At 38.0% G+C, this 27,876-nt stretch overlaps 1 protein-coding gene across 1 annotated transcript; it reads left to right on the forward strand.

The window, feature by feature from the left end:
• Positions 1-6: 6 nt before the first annotated feature.
• On the forward strand, positions 7-27,474 carry atp6v1ba (ATPase, H+ transporting, lysosomal, V1 subunit B, member a). The gene is made up of 14 exons (XM_057344392.1): positions 7-222; positions 11,953-12,008; positions 12,272-12,370; positions 14,153-14,246; positions 14,938-15,015; positions 15,772-15,911; positions 19,696-19,797; positions 20,468-20,565; positions 20,687-20,810; positions 23,952-24,102; positions 24,587-24,669; positions 24,957-25,061; positions 25,153-25,282; positions 26,476-27,474. Exons 1-14 carry the CDS (start codon positions 114-116, stop codon positions 26,625-26,627), a joined length of 1,521 nt encoding a protein of 506 aa, XP_057200375.1. The 5' UTR covers positions 7-113; the 3' UTR covers positions 26,628-27,474.
• Positions 27,475-27,876: the final 402 nt, after the last annotated feature.

Raw genomic sequence — 27,876 nt, forward strand, 5'->3', positions numbered from 1 at the left:
TGCACGACTACTTCCTGGTCACTGTGTCATATGACTCCATCTGTTCATCCGCTCTCATCGCTGATTTGTTTACACACAGACACTCGAATTAATTTAAAGCAAAAATTATAACAATGGCCACATTATTAGCTAACCGGCCCGTGGATCTCAACGGCCCTGAAGCGGCGGCACGGCAGCACGCGCAAGCGGTGGTCAGAAACTACATTTCCCATCCCAGACTGAGTGAGTGTCATTTAACGATACCTTTCATTCATACAGCTAAAAGCAGCGACACATCTGTCATTTAATTCAATGCATTTCTCATTAAACCCTGTGTTTTGTTTGACCAAAGGTTAAATGACGTCTTTAGAGAGCTGATGTAACGTTACTGTTGCTTAAATCAAATGTCAGATTTGGGATACTGTGGTAACGTAACGTTACAGTATTATGTTAACGGTATCCGAGCTGTTTCTAGAAACTCAATTTGCATGTTGTGTACTAATTTCTTGAAATGTCATAGGGTAAACAACACAGTGAAACGTGTTGTTTATTTTTATTTTTTTAATGAAAACGTCTTTGGTACCTTTGAAGGTCTTAGCGAGTGTAAACATGCTAACGAGCTAGCCAAGCAGAGCTAAATGTGATTATGTAAAGCTGGTTTATATATCTGATCATTTAAAACTACAACAAACGAATGTTATAGACTAGGCGACATGGGCATTTTAAAGTGCCATCGAAATCAATTTTGTCTATGCTTGAAGTATCTGTGTTTAAGAGTTCATTGAACATCATTATTTAGCTGTATTGCACGTGATGATGTTAACTAAATGCACGTTAAACGTAGATTGCAGGTCTGCATTTAGTGATGCAGTGAAATTGTTTTGTGGGATTTTTACCCTCAGTGGTTAATACAAGGGGAGTGACAGATCGAGTGATGATCCCTCTCATGTGACATGATCACGTGACACTCAACTGAGCTGATGAATAATGTACACGAGGAACTGTCGTGTCCACACCAAAATCATGTGACTTCTTTTACCAGAGAGATAGTACTTTGAATAAATATATGCAGTATATAATGTGTATCAAATGTGCTTGAAGCACAAAGCTATTCAGCTAAGTTTACATGTACTTAAACATAGTTTCTAAATGATCAAGATGGTCAATCAATATTTTTTCTTAAATTAATTTCCACTTGGACATTGTAATTGTATCTTGCATCTCTGTAGAAATTATTTTCTTATATATAACCATTACAAAGGTCTGAAAGGGTTTGTTTCTCTTACTGACTTTAGTTTTACAGGGGTATGTGAAACTGTCACCAGACCCATATTCAAGAATTCCCATACAGTTTTAGTTTAGTTTCAGAAAAGTATGATCTGTCTCACATTTGACTTTCTTTGTTAAATATCTTATAATTTATAATATCTTAGTTCTTGACATATTATCAGCTGTTCAAAATGTCTTCTCAAGATGTCCTGGCATATGTAGATATATATTATGTTATGCTTGAGACTTTGGCCCTCTTTTGTGATCTTTCAGGCTTCATGATCTGTTAAAAAATCATTGCATCCCATCGTGCCTTAAAGGGATAGTTCACCCAAAAATGAAAACTGTTTTCATTTACTCACCATTTACTCACCCTCAGATTGTTCCAAACCTGTATACATTTCTTTGTTCTGCTAAACACGAAGGAAGATATTTGGAGGAATGTCAGTAACCAAACAGATCTCATCCCCCATTGACTCCCATAGTATTTATTTTCCCTACTATGTCAGTAAATGGGGGATGAGGTCTATGTGGTTACTGACATTCTTCCAAATGTCTTCCTTTGTGTTCAGCAGAACAAAGAAATTTATACAGATTTATACAGATTGTAGTATTTCAGCATACCCCACAATTTTAACCATCATGTAAAATAAAATACTAATCGATGTCCTGTTGCATTTGCATGGCTCTAGACTAACTTTTTGCACTGGTGCTGCTAACTTTTTTTCTTAGGTGCACCAGCACAAAAGTTAGGTGCACCCAAATTTTCGACCGCATCGCATTTAACACCGCAGTTTTACCAGTTCACTTTTTTTTTAAATCGCTGTCCATATGGGCAAAATTGACTTGTAAATGATTAACTAACAATCTGGTCAACATAAAGTTCTTTATTTGAAGCACAATTCTACAAGAAAGGTAACTTACTGAAAAAGTGTTGGTGCTTAAAGTGCTTCAGTGAACTGAAACTTAAACTTAAAACATCTCAAGATAAATGGACCAGGGCTTGACATAACCTGGGAGGTTGATGGCTCCGTGTCAGAGCATTGCTTATGATTTTCGGACGGATCAGGCCTTAACTTACCATTATTCACGAAAAAGTTGTCAATCGTTCTTTTCATCTTCTCTCATCATCCGCGGCTACATCCACTCTGTTTAACTGACGGGCCTATAGGCTCCTCCCCTCTCTCTGTCTGACTGCAGCACACACATTTTCACACGTACACACCAGAGGTTGCGCTAGACTTTTTTATTGTCCGTCATTTTGACTGACAGGCTCGTAAAAAATCTGTCATAATCTATTATTACCCGTCACTATGGTGCAAGGTAGCTTTACGTGGTAATTAGTATGTTCGTGATGTCATCACGCTGTACTTGCGTCTCGGAACTTGTTGTATTTTAATACAACTGAATGCCCAATAAAGCCGTTGTTGTTTATACACAGCAAAATTGCCAGTGTTAAAAAGTGTCAATTGAACACACTCACAGTGTATATATAATCCACACTTAAAGAGTGTGGATTATATATACACTGTGAGTGTTAATTTGACATTTTTAACACTGGCAATTTTGCTGTGTATTCATCTATATATTTAATGTTTTAATGTTTATGTACATATGTGATTCGATCTGGGAAAACCCAACACATGGTGCAAATTTATATATTACAGTTTATGATACCATATTCAAGCCCTTTCCAAATCAGTTTTTATTTTGCTCATAACCTCGGGTATGTAACAAAAGTTATGGCTGAGGTCGGCTGAAGCGCTATGATTTTCAGGAACGGAATTTGGAGAAAAACGGGTTTAAAGTTAAGTGATGAAAATAAAAGCACAACAGTCCAGTATCACAAGTAAAAGTCACTTTACAGTGGTAAAAGACTTACTCTAATAACAATTTAATAAAAAAAACATTTCCTAGTGTTGAAGTCTATAAAAAATACTGTACAAAACCGTTTGAATAAAACAAAAGTAAGGAAAATGGTGCAGGGCACACTTAAAGAACGAGAGCTCTGCCATTATCACTACACAAGGAAACTAGCAAACATTACGTATAACAATTAATAAGCAGTGAAGCAAGTTTTACGTTGTTTATCATGTGCATAGTGTCTGGACTTTTGATCATCCCTTGTATGTTTTGCGATCGGATAACTCCCGGTGCTGCAGATGGGGAGCTCTGTCATCTCACGAAAACATTGTTTAAAAAACTTTGCATGCCGTAGTTTACACAGGACTGGTGGGAAATGTGCATTGCTACTCCTTCATTCTTCATGTTATGTGGTTTACTTTGATAGGTGAACTGTCTTTCCCGCGTCCCAGCGTGACATCCGATGGGTTTTCCCAGATCGCATCATATGTCTAGTCAGTAACAATGACAGGTGAAAACACGCACGTCCCTTCACGAGCATATCACTCTCTAATGAAGGGAAACGAGGAGTTACAAATTGTCCTCATTGTAATCCGTCAAAATGACGGACGGACGGCCTTCAGGTTTTTCCGTCACTGGTAAAAAAAATCTGTCAATGACAGAGAATTTTCGGTTAACATGACCTCTGGTACACACACGTACAGGAAAATCTGGACCACGGCCAATCAGAGGGGGGGTCCGCCCTTCACTATCTCTGATTGGTTTAGACCACGATATGGGCCTAATGTGTGTCTGTTGTTGAATCACAGGGAGACTTTCAGAGTCGCGGAGACTTTTTTTTCTCCCTCGAACGGCTGGTCGCACCGGTGCGACCTCAGATTTTTCTTAGTCGCACCATTGAGAAATAAGGTCGCATGTGCGACCAAATTGGTCGCACTCTAGAGCCCTTATTTGATAATAGTCAAATATTATTGTAATTGTCTGATGAGTTTTGTACCTTGCGGGGATTGTCTAAAACCATGTGAGGAAACTGCTGATTGCAAAATTGTGTGTTTTCCTGTTTTAAGTTGTACACTTACTGGCCCAATGACAGTAAGTTTGCAAGTGTTGGCAAAAAATTCTTGATGAGAATGTAGAGGAAGTGCATATTTTAATTATGGGGAAGTCAGTGTCCTATGATCCAAACATAAGCCTAAGAGGCAGTAACAGTATGATAATCCAACATTTTTTCCTCTTGTGTGTCTAAATTTTTATGTAAAAGCCTATATTTCAATCTTTCATTCCTCGAACTTCCTCAAAAAAATCCTGCATTCAACCAGCTGACTACATCTCCCTGCCATAATGTTCCACCAGCATCTCTATCATAACATCATTTGACTCTTGCGTCTGATGTTTTCAGCACTTGAGTAGTTAATTTTGTTTACCTCCTTAATGGAGAACCTTGCTTAAATTACCACTCGTCTCGCATCTTTCGCTCTGCTTTTCTCTTCACGTGTATTATTGACGTTATTCACTGTAAATCTCATTCATTTACACCAGAAAACACACTGTCCCACCGAGAAGGCAAGGTAGTGTGTTTTCCTTTTTTCCCAGAAAGTGTCAAAGGAAAGCACAGGCTAAAAGCCTCTTAGCAAACCAAGAAGAAAATAAATGACTTAATGGAAGAATTGAAGCCTTCCCTTTTAAAAAGCCTGCTTGAAAGAAGCTGCATGCGTAAAGACCCCCGATCTGAAACGCCCCCCCAGCATACTATTCAAAAAAAGCCTTTCTAATGTAGGCATGCCAGATAGCAGCACCATTTTGCACCTCATCAGTGGCGGAGTGCATGCTGATAGTGGGCTGTGATTGAAGGCAATGAAGACTGATGGGAAGGCAAACACACAGATCTGCACCCATGAATCCCCGCAGGGCCTCAGCCCCTTATGCGCCATCATGGACGAGAGGCCAAAATTGTCAGCGCGGGTCTGATTGGCCCTGCTTTGTCCTAAAAAAAGGGCTGAACAACAGTGTGAAAAGACCTTTGTTCCTTGTGTTTGAAACTTTTAATTATTACTTTGAAAAGTAAAATAAACAATAATCGACTTTATTCAAAGCGCACAGGAAAGTATGTCAGTGTTTCATTCCAAAATGTTAGCTATGTACGAAATACAAATATTTTGTATTCAGTTGCGGTGTTTTGTCCGCTTAATTTTCGATTCGGGCCAAAAAAATTCCAGACACTTTGCCATTGGCTGGTGTGTTAAAGTCGTTTGTTAGCATGTTTGCGGCCAGTCAAATTTCGGAGATGCCTGAGGAAGCAAACAAACAAAAGTAAACGTACATTGTATTCATCTTTTCCGTGAAAGCAGAGGCCTTTTTGTCTTAATCATGTCATTTGCAACAAAAGCAATTAACCCAGACTGTCTTTTCGCTTTGTTTTAATGCTGAATAGACGTTTAAATGTGCTGAAAAGACATTCAGCACGGTAATGGTATTTCTGTGAAGAAACAATTAGCCGTAATGACATGGTTATAAACAAATCTTTCAGATGTCACAGCCCTCCTTTATTTTATCTACTGTTTCCTGTTGCTAATCCTTTTGTCCGCCTGTAATTAATCAATTGTCGTGACAGTGAAAGAGAAAGCCCTCGGTGGGCGTTCATCTTCATCTTGCCATCAAAGAAAAGTAAATGAAAGACGAGTATCAAAGAAAGTCAATTTTCAAAAATAGTATCCAAGTATATAAAATTATATACTGCTTGGATTGAAAAGAATAGAAATCCTTGTCTATTATACACACACCAAATAGGGCCTTTACTGTATATACGATGCAAATTTTTGGTTTTATTTATTCTTTCTTCATTATAGTGTGTTTTTTTTAGCTTCTTTAAATGTTGCTTTAACAAAACATCAATATCTTTTATTTTATTTATTTACCTTATTGCGCATCATATAATGTTTTCATGTTGAAGCTACAGCTATTTTAATTAATAAGAGAGAAATAACATTTTGAATCCATACAAATTAGCCATTGTTTACTTATACAGAATCTGCACTTGGATTGTATATCTGTGCAGTTTTCATATTTAAAATAGTGTTACAATATCTAGCCAATAAAGTTATAATATCTAGCCGGTCATATTTTGTCAAAGTTACTTAAGTCCACCGTCCTTATCAAAAACTTTAAGAGAGCGTAAATTTTCGCTTGTCATAAGGGGGCCCCGCTTTGGACTATTGTTAAAGATCTGTTGCTAGGCAGCCCACGGGTGAAAACACGCCTGTCCCCGTAAATCGCTCTAAAACTGTAACATTACGGCCGTTTCGATCTATTGTAACCGCACCACTTTGCCACCTCTCCTGGAGAGGCAGCGGGGTTAACCAGCTGTCTCGGTTTAGCTGTCACCCCTTCAGTCTGCATCCCACCAGGAAACGCACACAGATTACGGCTCTTCCCGCCATTCCCCCCATACACGCACGCAGTCGTCTGATTACACGCGACCCAATCAGTGCATGCGTTTGGCGAGTACTCCGCAACAGCCTCAGCCTCTACCTGCGGGGTTAAAAGCAATCCTGTTTGATGGTGACGGGGTGTCATCACTGTGGAGGTCTTTGTTAGGACAGATGAACAATTGCGCATGTGTGTGCGCTTCTGTCTTTATCAGACCGTCTTTCTGTTGCATGCAGGACTTGCTTCATGATTTTTTTTAACTCTAGTTGTTTTTGACAGCAAGTTAGTTTTTTCTCTAATGTTATTGCAAACATTATAGCTTCAGATGGACTGAAATTGTTCTTGAAAAGAGGATTATTTATCTGACCTCAGTGTGTATGCATATATTTAACCTTGCATTTTTAAATATTGTTATGCAGTTTTATAATTAATGGTATAATAATTTCACATATCTGTTTTTTAATAGATTTTCCACTTTTTGTCAATACATATGAATGTTTTTATCACTTTATATCTAATTATCGAGCACTTTTGAGTTATTCAAGGTCAAGGATCATGAAATTGCAAGCAAGGTCATGCAAACCCTTTTAACAATATATATTTTTGCTAAATTAATTTTGAAGCCTAGTCTATTTTTAAATCTAGCAACTGCCCTTTGAGTACATAACACATTGTACTGTTAGTACCATAATTGGATTCTCTCTATCAGTATTGAAGTCCATAGAATACCATCCAGATCCCCTGTGATCCCCAACGTTTCTTTTTTCAAATGCATTTTATTGTATCTCATTTACAATTTTCACACTTGTCCGGACTTCTGCGTTTCTGAATAGATATAAAGAAAGATTTAAAATGAAACTGCTATTATGTATTTTCACAAAATTGCAACAGTAATTATTGTTTTTATTTTCACTGGAATATGCTAATGTGTGTTTAATCAAAGGCACAGCGCAATGTACGTTTTATGTCATTTTACGTATACGGCTTGTATTGTCCGTACTGTTTTTTGGCAGGTGGTACAGTTCATTCTTCCAGTGAGCATTTGCTGGCTTTATACACCTGAAATAGCTTTTTAAAATGTAGTGCCCTTTGTCACCCTCTGCATTAGCAACGAAATCTGCGACCAATAGCGTCAGATTTCCTCTCTCTCAGGCACTAGTTTGTGTGGGTTTTCTTAGGTTTCAAGGTTAGCGGGAAATATGCTAGCAATTGGTTCTAGTCTGCGTTTTATAACATGCATAGATTGTTTTTGATAAAGCTAGCTGGGGTTTAATTTCTTGTCCTTACAGGGTTACTTGCTCTTGATTGTGTATTATTCCCCTGCTTTTGGTTTTATCAGTCTTTCGGTTACAGCATCAAAGTTATTCAATGCCTTGTGCGTACATTATCGACTAATAGTAAGCAGGCCTTGCAGGCTTAGTTTAGTAGGTGAATTGTATGAGACTTTTTTTGTCTGTGTAATGACAGTTACATTTGTGTCCATGTGATCCCAAACATGAGGCAATTAGCGCCGTCTTTTATGCCGTCCTATGGGAAACCACTGTGCGGATGCATGGTTAAAAAATAAAGAAACGAGGTGAGAATGTATGTGAATGAGAGGAGCCTGGCACCTTTGCCTGCGCTTTTGTATCGTCAATTCAGCTCCGCAGCACGACGATACTGAGCGGCCCGAAAACGCCTGTCCCACAGCCACCCGCAACTGTTGCCCCGCCCTGTCAGCACTTCTTTTTCACGGCAGAGATGGAAATGTGTTGGAATGCTCCATGCCTTCTTTCAGCACCACTTGAATGGGCCCTTTAGTATTTCACACCAAGATGTCCTTCAGGGCGCAGGGTCAGGCTACCAAAACAGCTTCTACCGTCGGATTAGAACCAATTAACATCTCGGCACACAATAGGGCCTGGCAGCTCCACAGGCCTCGCGTTGACCCGCGCCAGTGTTGCATGCCTAGCCCTCGGACCGGTGCACTCGAACTCAAGTGTCCCTGGAGGGGTGGGGAAAGTTTTTCAAGCCTAATGGGAAATGTTGCTACTTCACACTATGCGAATGTATAGACATTTTTTAATCTTTATTTTACACGGCCTCTTATGAGGGATTGAGTCCTCTGTGTGTGGAGTTGAAGTGGGCCGCCATCTTCATCACAGAGCTGGAAGGTGATTGGTTCATGGTTTGTCGGGTTATTTCATCACCCTGTTTTTTCTTTTTATTAGCTATTTATTTTTTTCTTGAGGCTGTTCTTTCTTATGCATTTAAACTTGCGCAACTTATTTTTTCCCCGTGTTTCGATACAGTCAAACATTTACATTTAAGTGAAAAATGCTGCCAGGCCTTCTCGTCGTCCTGCTTCGGCTGAACAGATTAGCGTTTGCATGCTTTCATTTAGCGTTCGTCTAATGTTGTGCACAATATCGGAACATGTCATGAGCTTTGTTTGAGTAAAGATTTCAGCTCCTCACTGTTTTCCATTAGCAGTTTGCGTTTCGTTCAAGAGACTTTTAAGGGGTTGATGTACAATTATATGGCCGCAATTTTCCAGCCTCGTAATTATGATCACCTCTCAGTAAATAGACATATGTATCTCCTTTGAAACATATGGGCAATTTGTAGGGTAAGTGTAGCTATTAAATCCATTTTATAAGCACCTCCCTGTGAGGCACATACTGCAATTTGTCTGGCTGAGGCGAAAGGGACAGAGGAACGGAAGAGCCGTAATGTCTTGAAAAATGATGGAATTTGCCGAAAGCGTGCCTTTTAGTGTGTTTGCGAATTTGCCTAGAGCGTCTGTTTTTGTGTGTTTTGAGAAAGGGAATATTCATTGTTAGGGTGATTTGACTACTGTTTTTCTTTTGGTGTAATAACGGCAATTATGAGGATAATCATTTATTTAGGGAAGACGTGTTACGGAGCGGCATGAAAATGGTTGCTAAGGCTGAATTCTTTCACCTCCTCTGCTAGTATCTTTTTTGTAAGGTTTCTTAATTTTTTATTAGAAATATAATGTAATGGTTTAACATTCAAGGAGGAGTCTTTTTGTCTGCTTTTTTAAAAACGCAACAAAAAAGCACGGCTAATATTAAAATACACTGTTAAAAATACTAGCTTAAATTAGTAAATAAAATTTTCATGTCATATTTTTTGCCAAACACTAATGTTGCGTAATATTTAACCAAAGCGTATTTCATTTCCGTAGGGTTGTTTTATGAATGAAATACTGAACTTTTATTTTCCCTATAAAAATCGTAATTGTTTCTTCTATATTTCTGTAGCATCGATTTGGTGGCACATACTGCAGTAACTCAGACTGAGGCTGGTCTTTAAAAATTAATCTAATTTAATGCGAGACTCATTTATCTCTGTTCCCTTACAGACGCGCAGGGCAGCCGGAGGGGGAATACGATGACTTTTCTGTTGTGTAGTTAGTGTGATACTATAATAGACAGTCACAAGACATTTGAATCAGTTTTTCCACACAATATTCATAAAGGAATTCATGAGAGCTGCGGGCCTCCTGGAATTTTTAACGCATAATTATTGTATCACACTTCTTCCTTTTGTTATTTCAAATAAAAACCTCAAGAATTAAAAAGAGTACATAATACTTTTTTTATATCTGTAAAAGGCAAAAAACTAAATGAATAGACTACTTTTTTGTTTTTTACACTTCCTTTTCAGAAAGTCCTGATGTGCAGGTGTGTGTATACGTGTGCGTGTGTGTGTGTGTGTGTGTGTGTGTGTGTGTGTGTGTGTGCGCGTGCGTGCGTGCGTGCGTGCGTGCGTGCGTGTGTGTGTGCGTGTGCGTGTGTGTGTGGGAAACAGCAATAGCGTATTGACAAATGATTCTGCCTTCTGAAGTCTAATTAGTGGCATAGTGTCTGGGCTGCTGGGCTGGGTCCATTCTCATTTCCTACTGCCTTTGATATCAGACCACAATCTGTCGGTGCACACAAAACCGACACACTGAGGCGTGATCTCTCTTTCGCTCGCTCTCTCTTTAAAAGGACACAAAACAAATTGTCTCCTGTGACAGGACGGCTAATGTTTTCCCATGCAAAGTAAAAAGAAAAGTATGAGACCACACCCTCGGTTCCTAATGATGGCCCACCATGAGCATGCACCTGCCTGGACCAAAAACACACTCTGTCTGTGCGTGTGCGTGTATACAATATCTTAGTGTTCATGAAAAACATTTGTGTTCTGAAACTGAATAGGTATTGTTAAACTGTTATATGGTAAACATTTTAGATAGTCAGTTAGTGAGCTAATTATGAAATGGTCTACATTTCAGATTTCTTTAGAAAAAGTTGTGAACTTCTTTAAGTTGGACCTAAGTCTGCATTTACCATATGAGCACAGCTCAATATTTCATGTGCTTCACGGCTCATTTGTGAGCTGATTTTGTGTTTTTATTGACTGATTCATCTACCACACGTGCTTGGCCCGAAGTTAACTTAAAAAAATTATTTAATGAATTTATATAATATTAATTTATATTCATATTTATTTGCATATACATTTTTTTTAAACTAAAAATTTGTATTAAACTAAAACTACTCACCAGTTATAGGTTCTTTGCGGAAGTCCATCGAGTATATTTAGGGTGTTCTAATCTGAGTAATAGGTTGAAATTCCTGGATTTAAGACTGACATGCTTTGAATGATTCAGTAGTCACATGCACCCCAGTCAAAATTACAAAATTCATTATATCCTGCTTATGCCAGAAAATAACCCATCTGCCTCACCAAAACATTGTTCTACAATGTAAATAAATATAATTGTTCATATATCAGACCATCATAAATTACAATAGTAGCAGAGTAATTGACCCTCATGCAAGAGAAGTGAAGAAGTCTTCTCCCGTCGTGACATCTGCCAAAAAAGCATCTTGAATGTGTTAACCATTGTGGTCTTCTAGCTGTGACATTTGGACATGGAAATTTATGACGGCCATTTAGAATACTCCGGAAAGGTCACTGTGTACAATTAGATGCACAGGTGTCAAGAGAAAGGGTCTTCATTTCCATGTGATTGTGGGCTTTTGTGACAATTTCATGCACTTTATTGGTCACAGCTAGCGCTTGCAGTAAATGTATGCGCGTGCGTGTGCGTGTGCGTGTGCGTGTGCGCGTGTGTGTGTGTGTGTGTGTGTGTGTGTGTGTGTGTGCGCGTGCGTGCGTGCGTGCGTGCGTGTGCGTGTGTCTGTCAAGCTGATATGCAGCGACCTAGAATCAATAAACATTTTCCATATGTTTGTTTTGTAATGGCATGTTTACTATTCATGGAAGTCTCAGGTGCTCATGCTAATGTTGAAAATTGAATGTCAAATTTAGTATTAATTCTGAGCTTATAGCTTCCTTTGCAGAAAGATTCAGTTTGTTGGGAAGTTTGACATCTTGTGTTTTTCTTGTTATTTTCAGCCTACTCTACTGTGTCTGGTGTAAATGGGCCACTGGTTATCTTGGACAATGTCAAAGTAAGACATCCTTATTTCCTTGTTATTTCTGTGTTTCAGTTTGTAACTTGTAATCCCAAATTTCATACTGAGGTTTTACACTAAGACAAAATAAGAGTATTTTTCCATATGTTGCAATGATGGGTTGTATTCTACACATAAATGTTTTTTTCTTCATATTTAAGCTTATAAACACATTTTCAAGTGTTAATTGTTCTGTTATGTTTCATATGGTTCTTGTTAAAAGCAGACAGTTCATCCTTGTCTTTTTCATCCTCCTCCAGTTTCCACGTTATGCAGAGATTGTGCACTTGACTCTACCTGATGGGACCAAGAGGAGCGGTCAGGTGCTGGAGGTCATCGGCACCAAAGCTGTTGTCCAGGTATACAACTATACTGACAGACAATCTCTATCCACTGCATAGTACTGCATGGTACGGTGCGGTACATCTCACTTTTGGGGGGTTTTCCACTGGGTACAGTACCTAGTACCTGATACTTTTTTTAGTACCACCTCGGTTGAGGTTCCAAGCATACTGTACCGATACCAAAATGTGACAAGAGAATCATTACAAGCGTCATTGGATTTGCAACACAAGAATATGCATTTTAATACGTAATATTGGCATATATATGCTTTGTGACTGTAAAATAGAGATTAAGACCAACTATGACGATAAATTTATAATCCCACCCACTTTGAAGCGGTACTAAACTGTAGTGGAAAAGCAAACTCAGCCGAAGTGAAGTGAGCTGTACCGAGCCGAGTCGTACTAAACCTGACGGTACCATGCAGTGGAAAAGCGCCAATAATGACTCTGTAAATCCTTTAGAAGTCATTATGTCTTAATTCAAACACATTTAATAAAGTGTAGCAATTCCAGTGATTTGGATGTGACATTTTCAGTCAAAACTTAAAATATAAATTCTTACTACCAATACTGAACCATCTGTTTATGTTTTACTAAACCCCTGATGATAGAGTCCAGCCATCAGAAAAAAACGTTTTTTACTTTAAAGGTTGAGTGTATGAAATTTAGCGGTATCTAGCGGACTAGTTTGCGAATTGCAACCAACGGCTCATTCCACCCCTCACCCCTCTCTTTTGAAACACTTTGGTGGCTGACACAGGACTTAAGGTCTTTGCACATACAGTCAGAAATTTTTGTATTCGTTTTTTCGTATTTGGCTCTCGTTTGTACGGTGTCTCTGAATTGTTATAAAAGGCCACTCAAAATGCTTGCTATGGATGCTAAAACACAGAAAATCGAACTCGGTCCGAATTTTTTTATGACGGACGAAAATATCAGAGGCACTGTGTAAATGTGATTGACACAACGTGAGGTCGTATTTATTTTTTAACGTGCGGAAATTTCGGAAGCAAATTTCGGACTCAATGTGCATTAGATGTTTTCGCTTCTTTGCCGCTTCTTTGCCGAAGGAGATAACGTATTTAACGCGTTCTTTAGAGAAGTTTGTCCGTTTAGGGATACTGTAGAAACAACATGGTGAATTCCATGTAAGGGGTCCCGCAGTGTTAGTAGATAGTAGAGATGTAACGATTCACCGTGAGCCGGTTGAAAATCGGTTATAATGAGTGACGATTCAAATCGGTTGAGGTGTGAACTGAATCGCAATACATTTTATGAACAGCAGGGGCCGCTATTTTCACTGCAAATCTAAACGTGGACATGCTGATATTTCTTAAAATCCAAGAAAAGCTCAGACAGTATTAGTTTGTTTATATTAAAGAGACTTTTTCTATTATTAATTTGTTATAAAATTGCAGTTTAGTTTTGTTATTTGAAATAAAACATAATTTTATTATACAAAGAAACGTGAAGCATTTAAGAAATAATGCAAGGGAAGTTGTTCATTTCTAATTTGTTTCAACTCATTTTGTAAAAATAAATCGTGAGTAAATCGTGAATAAATCGCATCGTGAGATCAGAATCGTGACTCGCATCGCATCGTGAGCTGAGTGAATCGTTACATCCCTAGTAGATAGAAATAGTTCATTCTAATATAATGATAATAAAAACATAACGCTTCATTAACGACTTGAGGGTGAGTAATTCATGGCAGAATTTTTACTTTTTTGCAGAGTTTCCCTTTAAGATTGACATTTGCATGCAATTGCTCAAGTGTATTTTTGTGCCCATCAGGTATTTGAAGGCACCTCAGGTATTGATGCTAAGAAGACCGCGTGCGAGTTCACCGGTGACATCTTGCGCACACCCGTCTCTGAGGATATGCTCGGTAAGCAAACATGCAGAGTTACAGTGGAGTCAGAAATGTTCAACTCTTGAAAATCTCAAAACAAAAATCTCAAGCCAAACATTACTTAGAATTTGTCACATCTATGTTTGGGTTTTATGACAGCAAGCTCTTAAGCTGGGGTACAGTCCATAAATTTATGCAAAATCTGACAATCCATGTTTTTGCAGAATGTTCCAAAGAGCATCTTGTGTGCTTCAGTGGATGCAACGAATTCTGTCCTTTTTAACAAAAGAGTTGAACATGATTATACTTCACCCAAATATAAAAATTCTTGCATAATTCACTCTCAGATGGGGATGACTGAGTTTTTCTTCAGTTACCGATGGATATGTTGTGTATCCATGGTAACACAGCGATCAGCATGAGAAGTTCAAATATGGCTTCACATCGAAAATGTCATATCTCATTGGTTCTTGTGACATGCTTTGTGATGAAGCATGCTTACTGTATGATATGACAACATTTTAATATACAATTATTTGTGAGTAATTACAGAAAAAAGTTGTGTACATCTGTGATGGCATGAGGAAATTTTCATACTTGGGTGAACAATTTTTTTTATATTTAAAAACTTAAAATAAGAAAATATCTCTTCTTTGTTTAGGTCAGTCAAAATATTAGTTCTGCTATTATTTGCAGGTGTACTAACAAACCTTTTATTTCACATTAGGACGTGTCTTTAACGGGTCAGGTAAACCCATTGACAGGGGACCTGTTGTGCTGGCTGAGGACTACTTGGACATAATGGGTAATAGAAACATCTATTTTTTTAAGCTTTATATAACATTTGCACTGTAACCGTTATTTGCAGGAACAGGGCTCTTCTGGGAAAATAAGTCTTCTTGAAGGGCACACTGGTACTCGAGTAATACTGTGATCTCATTAACTCTCTAGGTGTTGGGTTGATTATACAGGATTTGGGATCAAACATTGAATTTAACAGCAAATCCTTTCCAATTCATTTACCACCAGCTATCTTAAATTTGTTTTGTTTTTTTCTCTTTGCACGGAGTCTAGTGTTCATCTACAGCGTAGCTGAATTTTAAAGAGCGGCTGAAATCTCGTTCGACTTCATTTCAATATTTTTTCAAGACTTAATGAAAAAAAGTGTCCTTTTAAGCCATTTTCTGACCTTGTGACCCTGATCTCTGCTAAGCTGAAATGGCAAAGGTGATCTTTTAAGCTATCAAAGTATACAATGGCGATTCAGGGCAGCATCTGAATGAGCCGAATGGATAAGAGGAGTCTTAATGAAAGAATGATCAGGCCTCAAGGTCACGATACTCCAAACAGTGTTTATGCTTATGTTTCGAGCGAGAAAACATTTTCTAAAATGCAAGCCTTTATCGTTCGCCTCGAGTGGTTAGTTTAGCCCAAAGAAAATCTTAATTTGTTTCACCCGGTTTTCCCACTTTGTGAATGCAGGTTTTATCCAACAGATTCTAACAACTAAACTCATTTTCCTGCTCAAGGGAGATCACTGTACACCTCTGACCCCTCTTAGGTCAACCCATCAACCCTCAGTGTCGTATCTACCCCGAGGAGATGATCCAGACTGGCATCTCTGCCATCGACGGCATGAACAGCATCGCCCGTGGACAGAAGATCCCTATTTTTAGCGCCGCTGGATTACCCCATAATGAAGTACGTATTAATTCAAACAATTAAAAAAAAAAACGATATTCAGTGTAAAATAGGGGTGACCCCGAATAGTCGAAGATTCGATGCTTCGATAGGAGGAGCCTGATTCGACTACGTATCTCACAGTCGAATCTTTGCAGAGGTGTTATGCAATGGGGATCATGCCATTTTGGTTATATGGGCAGTGGCGTAGCAGACGATTTTTTTGGTGCATCAATGTTGCGCTGCACGTTGTGCTGTACCCTCAACCACATGGTGTCATCCCTACATGCACTCTCGCGCACACGCACACACTCACGAGTGTGATTCAAATATCAGTCGACTATAGCAAGACTTGACAATTCTGAATCGACTATGTAAATCCTTAGTCGAGGACACCCCTAGTGTAAAATCAAGCAAGTTCTGGGAGCAGCATTCACAGCATTGACATTCTCTCAAATATTTGCCAGTTAATATACCCGACTGATGTTTGGTCTGTCGCTAGTGTTCATTTTTCTCTGTTTAGGCATGACTTTGGCTCGAACTCTCAATCTTTGAATAAAAGTGCACACAGATTTAATGAACGTGAATTTCTCGCTAAAACATTCACCTTGTTTTCACATTCACCTAGCCAGATTTGTGATGTAACTTTTGAAATGTGCCGCAGGAATGTGTCCGTCTTCATTCAGAGCGTGATTCTGGAACAGAAGCTGCAATCCAGACCACGCTGGCTGCCAGTGTGTTTTTCATTCTATTAATTAAACCTGGAGGGATTTATTTAAATTCTCTCATTTGAAGTGTTGTGATCACATTCAGCACCTTATTGTGGCTTTCGCTGTATTACGGCTGGTACTGAGACAAGCCTGTGTGATTAACGCTAATTTTGCTTAAGTGATTTCACCCTGCGGTGTTTCTGTGGAAACGGCGAGGTGGGTCAGGGTTTGCATCATCACGGTCTCCACTTGTGTAAATGCAGGAGGAACCGGGATGATTTCGAGAGCTTCAGACAACCACTTAGCGCTGATCAATAAAACATGCTATAGGTTGACATTGTTTTGTTTGGTTTTATGACGAGTTTTATGATTCTAGAATGATGATTTTGAGGTGTCGACTGGTTTCTAAAACTTGAAAAAGACGGAAGTCACGATTAATTGGTTTAAGACTAGTGCTTTATTGCATGTACGTTTATGCGTTTGGCTTTCAAAGTGACTCACCGTGCAAAGCTAGTTGGGTTTGTAGATTTATTCAGAGTGATTCTAGGATCAAGGTCATTTCATTTATGAACATTGGAGCCATCGTTTCACTATCAATAATGGTGCTGTCAAAGGGTGTCTCAAGTGCTTTAAACATTCAGATACATACATGTGCTCTGAAAACTAAAGGGTTCTAGAGTCATGTCACTTCTATACAAGTCTGCAGAATATGAATCATTCTTGTGTTCTCATTCATTAAATCATCTCTAGTACTGATTCAGCCACACGTTTTGTTCGGCTGGCTTTAGCTGTACTTTGAAGGCTTTTTATACATACTGTATGATGAATGCACATGATATAAACAAATGATAGGAACATGCAGAAATGAGATTGACTATAATGAATCAAATGGGGCAGAGTTTTACTCGTATTTCTTTAGACGTAATTGCAGGTATGTTAAACTGATAAGTTTACCCAAAACAAAACTTCTGTCATCATTTACTCACGCTCTCAGCATTTTCAAACCTGTATAGCTTTCTTCTGCAAAAGAAGATATTTTGAAGAATGTTGGTAAACAAAAACCGTTGTTCCCCATTCACTTCCATTGTATCGACACAAAACCAATGCAAGTCAATGGGGACCAATGGATCAACGTTCTTCAAATTATCTTCTTTTGTGTTCTGCAGAAAAAAGAAAGCCTTACAGGTTTGAAATTAAATAAAGGTGATTAAATGATGGCAGAATTTTCATTTTGGGGTGAACTATCCTTGAAAATTTTCCCTTGCTATTGCCGAAAAAGGTCATATTTTTCCACAACCAAGATAAATTCATTTTCATACATTTCATTCATATACACCTAAGATGTCTCTCCGTTCTAACAAATTTGTGTAGTTTCTATTTTTCCGGGCAGAAATACAGATCATCAGGACGATTATGAGGATGTGTGAAAGGAATTGAGCGGCATTGACTGGTTCACTCAACCCTGACATTTTAACACTGAAGACAGAGTTGTCCTCTGAGCCAGCACATTCCCATTAACAGCCCTAAATACACATCTTTTTAAAACCATGGGTTAACTTATAACTTGAATAAAGCAATGTTTTAACCCTGGATTAGATGTGCAGAGTCGAAGCAAAATACCTGTAAACTGTGTAAAACAATACAGGACTACGCTGAGGTGTTTAGTTCGAGAGAACCAATCACAAACTAGCACCTCATTAAAAACTCACATGCTTTGTCCAGCGGCAAAACTTTGATTTTGAGTAGTATTACATTTAAAATAGTAGTATTTTTGTTGTGATGAGAAAATAAAGCTGAGGCATGCAAATTATTAACCAACATCTGAAATGGTGTGAAGTGGCTTTCAGTGTCTGGCTAATGAAGCTGTTCTAAGTGATATAAAAAGGTTCTCGTTTCATTAAGCAAGAGTCGTGGAGGTCACAGCCGGCTTTATCCTCTCAGAGAAACAGGTGTTCAGGGTCAAAGTTCAGTCAGGGGTTAGACCGGATTAGACGTCCAGGACCATTACATTAAGTGATCAGCGTGAAATTCCTCATGCTTATAGTCTTAATCTCTTTGTTGCAAATGCACACAAAAATATGCACTCAGACACATACATGTATACCGTAAATGATATAAACGGACTTCTGGCAAAAACGTGGGGTTCATTTCAACCATATAATGTGTTAAAGGAGTCATGTTGCACGGCTAAAACGAATATTATTGTTTGTTTTAGATGTAACGCAATGTGTATACACAATTTAAATTTTAAAAAACTTTGTATTTTCCACATACCGTGCATGTTTGTTTCTCCTCTTTGCCCCGCCTCTCTGAAACTCGCTGATTTTTTACAAAGCTCATCGCTCTGAAAAGGTGTGCTATGATTGGCCGGTTCACCAGTGCGTAGTGATTGGTCAAATACTGCAAGCATTTCACGGAAATGTAACGCCTTTTACCATATTTGGAACATCAGGTTCCAAAGCAATTGTACTGACAGGCGATACAATGAGATTTACAATTACGCCCACCTTAACTACGTGTAGATTTGGGCGGTCTTAGTCAAATCATGTTACGAAGTTACGTAGATTTGTTGGGGTGTGGTTACATGAGGCGTTTCAGGCAAGTCTGGTTGAGCATTCGCTTTTAGATAGAATGCATCTTTTGTTCCCTCACTTTCTTTTGTGCAATTTTACTTGTCTAATACATGCATGGGCATCTTATAACACACCAAAGACACAGAAAAACATGTACTTCTGCCATATGACCCCTTTAATTAACAAAACGCATCAAGCATTTGTGACAATTTGTGATTTACTGTTTTCTACATAAAATCACTCAACATAATGTAAAAAACATTCTGTGAAAATATAACCTTTATATATTCAATATTGACTGAGTAAGGCTATGTCAAAATTTTAAATCATAGTGAAACAAAGGGATAAACTCAAACTTGGATTCTGAAAATTAGATTTTGAGACTTGAGCCTGGATTTCACAGACTGACACATTTTTCCTTCTCAGTCCCTCATACACTTTACAAATAAAATGTTAATGTCTTAACTGTTCTTGATCTTATACAGCTCTAACATGTTTAATTCTTCACTCTTTTTCTGTCAGATTGCTGCTCAGATCTGTCGTCAGGCTGGTTTGGTGCAGAAATCCAAAGACGTGATGGATTACAGTTCGGATAACTTTGCTATCGTCTTTGCTGCTATGGGGGTATGTGGTTGTGCGTTTAATTGTACCACAGTGTTCAGGTATGCGTTCACAGACGTGACATCTGGACAGGTTTAAATTTCTCAAAGACCCCTTAGTTAGCTAAAAAAGATTAGGTTTATTTTGACGTTTTGTGTTACTGAGTAACTGTTGGTCCTCGTAGGTTGCTTAATCCTACTCTTCAACACCACCTTAACCTTGTGCCCTCACTTGGTATTCTTCCTCTCCAAATCTTTGTTATTGTCACCTGAGTGGCTGCAGCCTGTCCTCTCAGACAGGTATTATCTGCGTCAGGTGTCAGGTTCACCTGTGTATTCAGATGGAAAGGGCTTCCATTAACTTGTGCTTGAAATGTCACCGAGCCAGCCTTGTGTCCCGTGGCCGTCGGGCTCTAGTCCGGACACATGGCTAATGCATTCACTATTGACTACCTGTAACTCTATATCTTGATTTTTTGCGAAAGGTGGTTAAAATGCTAAACCTTTTATAAAGAGACAAGGAATTATCTTTAGCAGGAAGTGGATTTCAATAGGTCATTTTGAATTCAGTAGCTGAAAACACTTACTTGGCGCCCATTTCTTAGGGTAATTTACATTTTTGCTCATTGTGAAGGAGAAGTTGCGATCTTACTCTTGGTTTATTACTGGCATGATTTTCATTTTTGTCATGACAGGTTAATATGGAAACCGCTCGTTTCTTCAAGTCAGACTTTGAGGAGAATGGATCTATGGACAACGTGTGCTTATTTTTGAACCTGGCCAACGATCCTACGTGAGAATTTATCTTGACATCTACTTACTACCTGATTAGTTAATTGAGATTTGTATAATTGTTTCTATTTGCTGGATTTTGTATGTCATTTCTTGACAACATTAAAAAAATTCCTACATAGCATTGAACGCATCATCACCCCGCGTCTGGCTCTGACCACAGCGGAGTATCTGGCCTATCAGTGTGAGAAACACGTGCTGGTCATCCTCACCGATATGAGCTCCTATGCAGAGGCTTTGAGAGAGGTAAGGAGAATGTGTTGTCAATGAAGTTGTTTCCACCAAAATAAACATCATAAGACTTTCAAACCTCGGAAAATAATTATATCAATCTTAAAAAATAAAGTTGATTATTTATTATTCTACAGCCGCGGAAAGAATCAAGAGACCATTTCAAAGACCATTTTCCGTTTTTCTGAATTTACTATTTATAGGTATGTGTTTGGGTAAAATGGTTATTTTATATATATATATATATATATTATTTCCCAAATTTCAAATGAAAATATTGTTTCTATTTGCATTTATTTGCAGAAAATAAAAACCTGAGAAACAGGACAAAATAACAGAAAATGTGCTCTGTATTTTTCAGACCTCAAATACTGCAAAGAAAACAAGTTCAGATTGACTTTTATGCAAAACAACAGTGATATCTGTACATGTATTAAGGCAAAGTTCAAAAATGTTTTTTTATGTGATAACCTCCACTTTTATCACAGTTTTCATGTGTCTTGTCAGTCTTTCACATTGCTGTTGGGTGACTTTGTCACTCCTGAGGTTTGATTTTGTTGATATTCAACAGACACTGGACTGGAATGGCCACAATACATCTAGAAATGCTGATTAAATGAAAATTTGGAATGGTCTTTTATTTTTTCCCACGGCTGTATATATTACTTTTTTTTCAAAACTGCTACATGTATTTTCCATTTCATATGAATTCACTGGCTCACCGGTGCAGTTACAGTTTTATTAAAAAACTGTTTTAGGTTGGAATTTGTACTTTAAAAAAAATCTCTGCTTTTAAACGTTCCCATCTTACATATAAAGACTTACTTTGTTGTTGAAAAGTGTTACTTGATGAATACCAACCAAATAAGCTATAACGTCCCTGTGGAATATAGTGACAAGAAACAACTAATCCGATATAAATGGTTTGTGATGAAGCAATTTCAGCATTTCCTTTATAGTTGAGTTAGACGGTCAAAGCTTGAATGGCCGCAGTCAATGGTTCTCGGTTTGACCAATATTTCATTTTGAGTATGTAGGACTTTTTTCCTTATGCTGGGGAATTCAGCCATTGCAACGAACTTGGTCGAAGGTCTCCTTTACAGACGCAATAATGCACTTGTACTTGCACCCTCATATAAACAGTTCCTGTTGACAATTTACAGCTATGAAAAGCATTCAAGAGCAGAGTAGGTTTTTCTATTAGTTACAAGGGCAAGCAAATGTAAAACACATTCTCTGCTTTGTGGAGATTTTTCCAGTGCCCTGTTCCATGCCTCGCCAACGTTTGTAGTAATTGAATTTCACAACTGCTTAAACATAATTGACCTTGCGATGTAAATAATCCTAAATTTCTCTGTTTTATTCCAGATCCTTTTCCAATTTTTCCAAGCATGATCCGTGCACTTTTCAGGCTAGATAAACAAAAAACGTCATTATTTACCGTATTTGTAACACTGTTTCTGTGTGTCTTTCAGCTCGGCAGAAGTAGTTGAACGCGTGCGTACGGGTCATTTCCCTCATATCGTGTTTCAGCTGTTTGGCTGTGATCAAACAGAAAACGGCGTCAACAGCAATAAAAGAGCGCAATCTCTTATAACAAAAGCTCAGTAACCCCCACTTGACATTTGGAACAGTATTGGAGCAATGGACGGTGTTACGGTTAATATCATGTTTCCTGTGCGGCTTATGTTAAAGAGCTACTGTGTCTAATCATAATGAACAGATTTCACCACCATCTGTCAAAGCGTATGCAACATTTGCCCGTATTAAAAACAACAAGTCGACACCTCCGTGTGCATAAACTAAGACATTGTCATGTTACTTGTTTTGTTTTCACCATACACGTGCAAAACTTTAGCACGCATGAGATGAAAAAATATTATTGTGTATTTGTCATATTTACAGGATGCTTTGAATTATTCTAAGATACTCAGTGTGCGAGAGCTTTTTTCTGGCATTGTTTTTCCGATCCTCTGATTATCTTTTTTTTCATATTAGATGTGTAAACCAACGTGTCAAGCACATAATGCGCATAATATTTTCCGTGCGTGTTATAGGACCGTTCCCTCCTGCCTTTGTATAGATGTAACCTTGGGATACATTCAGTTCCATCTACTTTTGGCTTCCACCACTTCCACAGAGCGCCAGGATCGTTAACATTTAACTTCTCCCATTTAGCCTTGTAGAGGTGAGGCCAAAAACGAATTCTTTGCCTGCTTTGTTTAACCTTGGGAGAAGATCTGTGTAAAGTACATCAGCGTGTAGATGAAAGCTTAATGTCGATTGTCACTGATCATGATGGCAGTCAGAGATTGCCGTTCACAACTGGTAGTGAAGTTTCCTGTCAAATCAGTTTCTAATGATTTTCTTTATTTCTTAAAGATGTCTGTCACCCTCATGCTGACAGTTTACCTGGCATTTTCTTTTCGTTCTGTATCCATTATTCATCTTGAATTATTCTGTTTTAACTAGATTTGATTTTAGAATTAGTTTATTAATGAAAACTTTTAATGAAGTGAGCATATGAATGACATGATAATCTAAAAATTATGTAAATAAAGCAGCAATTAACATTTTAAGAATGTGGCAAGGTTAAAACTGTTAATTAAAACAGAATTGAGATGGAAGCTGATGGAACTGTAAAAATAAGATTTCTTTTTCAAAATAAAAAGTTTGCAAAAAACTATATACCACTATATGATTTTTTTAGATGTGTGATTGTGGGTGGTCTAATTTGATCATTTATTTTCCCAAGTCTATCTGTCCGTGCATACCAAAATCCTGCCAAAAAGAACAAACCAAATAGACAGTATGAAAAATCTTACAACCAACCACAGTGTGTTTTCTGTATATGATATGTACAGGCTGATAAATCTGAAATGGGTGACACTGCAATAATATAAAAAATAAAATAAGAAATCTACAAGCTACACTAACCTATCCTATACTACTACATACTAAATAACGAAATTAGATAAGAACTCAAAATAGTCATTTAAAAAAGGACAAATGACATTAAAAAAACCCGAATCACATTGAACTATATATCACATAATAACCCTTTCTAAATGTCCTCATTAAAATGAATTGACACTTCATATTTTTCTCTCTTACACATATGCATTGAGCAGAGAATTGTTGATTTGTGTGTCATAGGTGTCTGCTGCCCGTGAAGAGGTGCCGGGTCGTCGTGGTTTCCCAGGGTACATGTACACTGATCTTGCTACAATCTACGAAAGAGCTGGAAGAGTGGAGGGCAGAAATGGATCAATTACCCAGATACCCATTCTGACCATGCCTAATGATGGTATACAGACGCATTCTTGCGCTCTTTCTCTCACCCCTTCCTACTCACACTTTTCTTTACAGTTTTTTAGCGGTACAGGTCTGACAGAGTCAAAATCATTGTGGACAGTATAGAGATCAAACGTTCACATCTTTATTTTGTGTTCTGGTCGGACACAGCGACTGTGCCCAGCACTCTGGATGACTTTGGTTACTATAGAAACATCCTTGTGAAGGGCCCGTGTGTATCTATGAATGGGCGTTCCCCATAATAGCAGCACTGGGAAACTTCAATTTTATGTTCTTTTTATTTCACTCACTGACAGCTCCAAATTAATAGTCACTTAATGTTTCAAAAAGACAGCAACTGAAATAGTCTGGAGCTTTTTGAAAACAATGTTTTTTTTAGCAATAAGCACACCTTAGCACATAGCTTTACAGCTTAAAGTGAATGATAAACAAAGATGCTAGAACCTGCTAATGTCTCTCTTTTCTTGTCAATCCAGATATCACTCACCCGATTCCCGATCTTACGGGATACATCACAGAGGGACAGGTGTATGTAGATAGACAACTGCATAACAGACAGGTGAGAAGTGTGGCAAACATGAGATATACTGTCGCTGTCTGCAAACATGCAGTTGAGTCAGAACATTTAAAGAAGAAATTCGAGGTTATTATTGATGACTAAAACTCTAAGATGAAACTAGCAATAAGAAAAGTATCAAACATGTTAGATCAAACAATCCATTACAATGTGCCTCATAATCTTTATATACAAACATTGTAAAGCGGTGTTTTAGAAATTCTGATTTAAGGTTACCGCAATCTGGTTTTCTTATAACTTTGTCTGTTTTGATGTTGTTTGTCATCAAGATCTATCCACCCATCAACGTGCTTCCGTCTCTCTCTCGTTTGATGAAATCTGCTATCGGCGAGGGCATGACTCGCAAAGATCACGCAGATGTCTCTAACCAGCTGGTAAATGCATTGTGCTGTGCTTATTGTCTACTCCGGCCATGCCGGTTAATGATGTTGACATTTACCGTTTGTCTCCATTTCTTTTTTTCAGTATGCTTGTTATGCCATTGGTAAAGATGTTCAGGCCATGAAGGCTGTGGTGGGTGAGGAAGCGTTGACCTCTGATGATCTGCTGTACCTGGAGTTCCTGCAGAAGTTTGAGAAAAACTTCATTGCTCAAGGTACAAATTAAACCCCTCCCACCTTCATGCCTTATATTGTCATCAGGTCAAAAATAATTCTGTTTTCCACATTTGACAACGTAAGACTGCAGAAATTATTTAGAATTTTTCTCTCGCCGAACTACACAACCAACCTTCCCTAATTCCACAATTAAGGTCTTTGCACATACAGTCCTAAATTTTCGTATGCGTTTTTTCGTATTTGGCTCTCGTTTGTACGGTGTCTCTGAATTGTTTAAAAAGGCCACTCAAAATACTTGATACGGATGCGAAAACGCAGAAAATCGAACCCGGTCCGAATTTTTTTATGACAGACGAAAATATCGGAGGCAGTGTGTAAATGTGATTGACACAACGTGAGGTCGTATTTATTTTTTAACGTGCGGAAATTTCGGACGCAAATTTCAGACTCAATGTGCAATGGGCTTGAGACTGCTGACTGCGTGCGTGCGTGCGTGTATATGCGTTGTTAAGCTGTTTTTATTTGAAGCCACTAGACCGTATTTCTCTGCCACAAACCTCAATGAACGTCCTGCTCAATGCTACAGCTCTTCAGTGAGGCGCAAGGTGCAAGGAACCTCCGTCTCTGTCAAACCCTCCACTTCACTTCACAAAAAAGACATGTACATGTTTCATATAGATTGCAGCTCTATTTTTGGGTGCAAATCACTCAACTGCTTTTGTGTGCTCGCACAATCAGCGTGTCATTACTATTATTGGTAGAAAAGGGACATTGTCTAAGTTCCACCGACACTTGTCGGACTCCTACGGTCTCGGTTATTGCATCTATTTACGGAGAACAAAAGACGCATTCACTTGTCTTCCTATTGGCTTTGTGGAACAATACAATCATTCCTTCGTGTGAAGCACTTTTCTGTTGTTTAACAAAAATATGCCACGTATTATGTGTCAGTTTCGATATGGTATTTCTTTTATTACAGTGTAGCCAATTACAATTTTTTGAGAACATTGCATTCTGTTGTGCTATGTGTTTTCTGCACAAGTTCACTTTTTCCAAGTTATTCTTTTTGATGTGTTTTATAATGTGTGCTTGCAAGCTTAACACATTACTGGACTGAGCAAAAGTGGTGATTTAGTGGATAAATATATAGTATAAATAATATATAGGTATAATTGATTGTAAAACAAAACAGGATGAATAGAATCTGAATTGTTTGTGTCCATTTCTCTAGGTCCCTATGACAACAGAACTGTGTTTGAGACACTGGATATTGGTTGGCAGCTACTCCGAATCTTCCCTAAAGAAATGCTGAAGAGAATTCCTCAGAGTACGCTAGCCGAGTTTTATCCCAGAGAGTCTGCTGCACGCCACGGCACCTCCTAAGACCTCTACGAACTTCAGGAGGCCCTGGCCAAAGTCACATGACCTCTTTTCCCCCAAAACACCTCATCTCTGACCCCTGTGTAACCATGAAACAGATTACAATGGTATTTAGATTATTGGGACATAGCTCTGAGTTATGACACATTTGTGAAGCACACATACAAATAATGGTTTCAATGTGTTATGAAACCCACGTGTTATGGATTTTTCATGAGTCCTTTTGTTGCGTTATACATGGTTATGTGTGCTTTATGTGTAGAATGTCTACCATTGTGATTGCTGTATTTTATGTTTGTTTTTGTCTTTGTTAACTGTTTTGTTTCTGAGATGCAGAAATTAATTTTCTGCCAGTTCACTATCCCCAGTCTAAAGAGGATGTTCAAAACATTTAGGGAAATATTCAGGGCTCAGGGCCACTTGTACAGTGGTGTGTTCCCATTTCCTTTATTCGGCACTATACCAAACCATCCTTACAATCATTCCAGTGTATTTGATAAAACTTGATTTACCTCTAAACTAATAATTTACTAGCCATCCTTTGACATTATTGTTTTTATTTATTTTAATGTACGAAACACACTCAAATGAAAGGCTGGACACCAAACATCAATCTGTGTTGACAGACAGGTAATTGTAGGTGATGAATGATCATATAGTGTGTGGTTATCACTGACAGCCCTTATTTCCCTTTCCTAGAAATAGCATATGTGCTTTCAAATGAATCTGTGCTGTAATATTAGAATGATTAAACATTCCCATGTCTTGTTTTGTGTGCATAAATGTGTTTGACCTGTGTTGCTGTTAAACCTCTCAGATAAAATAAATTATATTATTATTGTGATTGACAGATTGTGTTGTTCATTTGTCATAATGATAACAGTAATGTTTACTGAAGTGAATGAAAACAGCCTGGTTGATGTGGTGTTTATGTGAGGCAGGACTTTATGACAAAAATTTGTCAAAGTAGGCTACAAAGTTTTCCCTAATATACCATAGTTACTATATTGTTATTGTCACTATTTTCAAACACACACAATTAATTCAGTGGATTATTTGGGGTTTAGTCCAAACATCACATGTGGATTAATTCCTTAAAATTTCCTTTAAAGAATAATTAGAAAAATTAAACAAAAAAAAACCGTTTAAATCATTTTTAAAATTATATCTTCAAAAAGTCTTCAATATATAATTTTAAAAGGCAAATTTTGTATTTTTTCGAAGATTAACTCAAAAAGTCTCAAATGTCAAT

Source organism: Triplophysa rosa, linkage group LG10 (assembly GCF_024868665.1).
Source record: "Triplophysa rosa linkage group LG10, Trosa_1v2, whole genome shotgun sequence".
Lineage (NCBI taxonomy): Eukaryota > Metazoa > Chordata > Actinopteri > Cypriniformes > Nemacheilidae > Triplophysa > Triplophysa rosa.

Bases quoted from the DNA above. Each gene is read 5' to 3' on its own strand.
- atp6v1ba (XM_057344392.1), top strand. From the start codon at position 114: ATGGCCACATTATTAGCTAACCGGCCCGTGGATCTCAACGGCCCTGAA. The intron at 15,016-15,771 runs GTAATAGAAACA...GACCCCTCTTAG, and splicing joins GGACTACTTGGACATAATGG to GTCAACCCATCAACCCTCAG. The intron at 19,798-20,467 runs GTATGTGGTTGT...TTGTCATGACAG, and splicing joins TCGTCTTTGCTGCTATGGGG to GTTAATATGGAAACCGCTCG.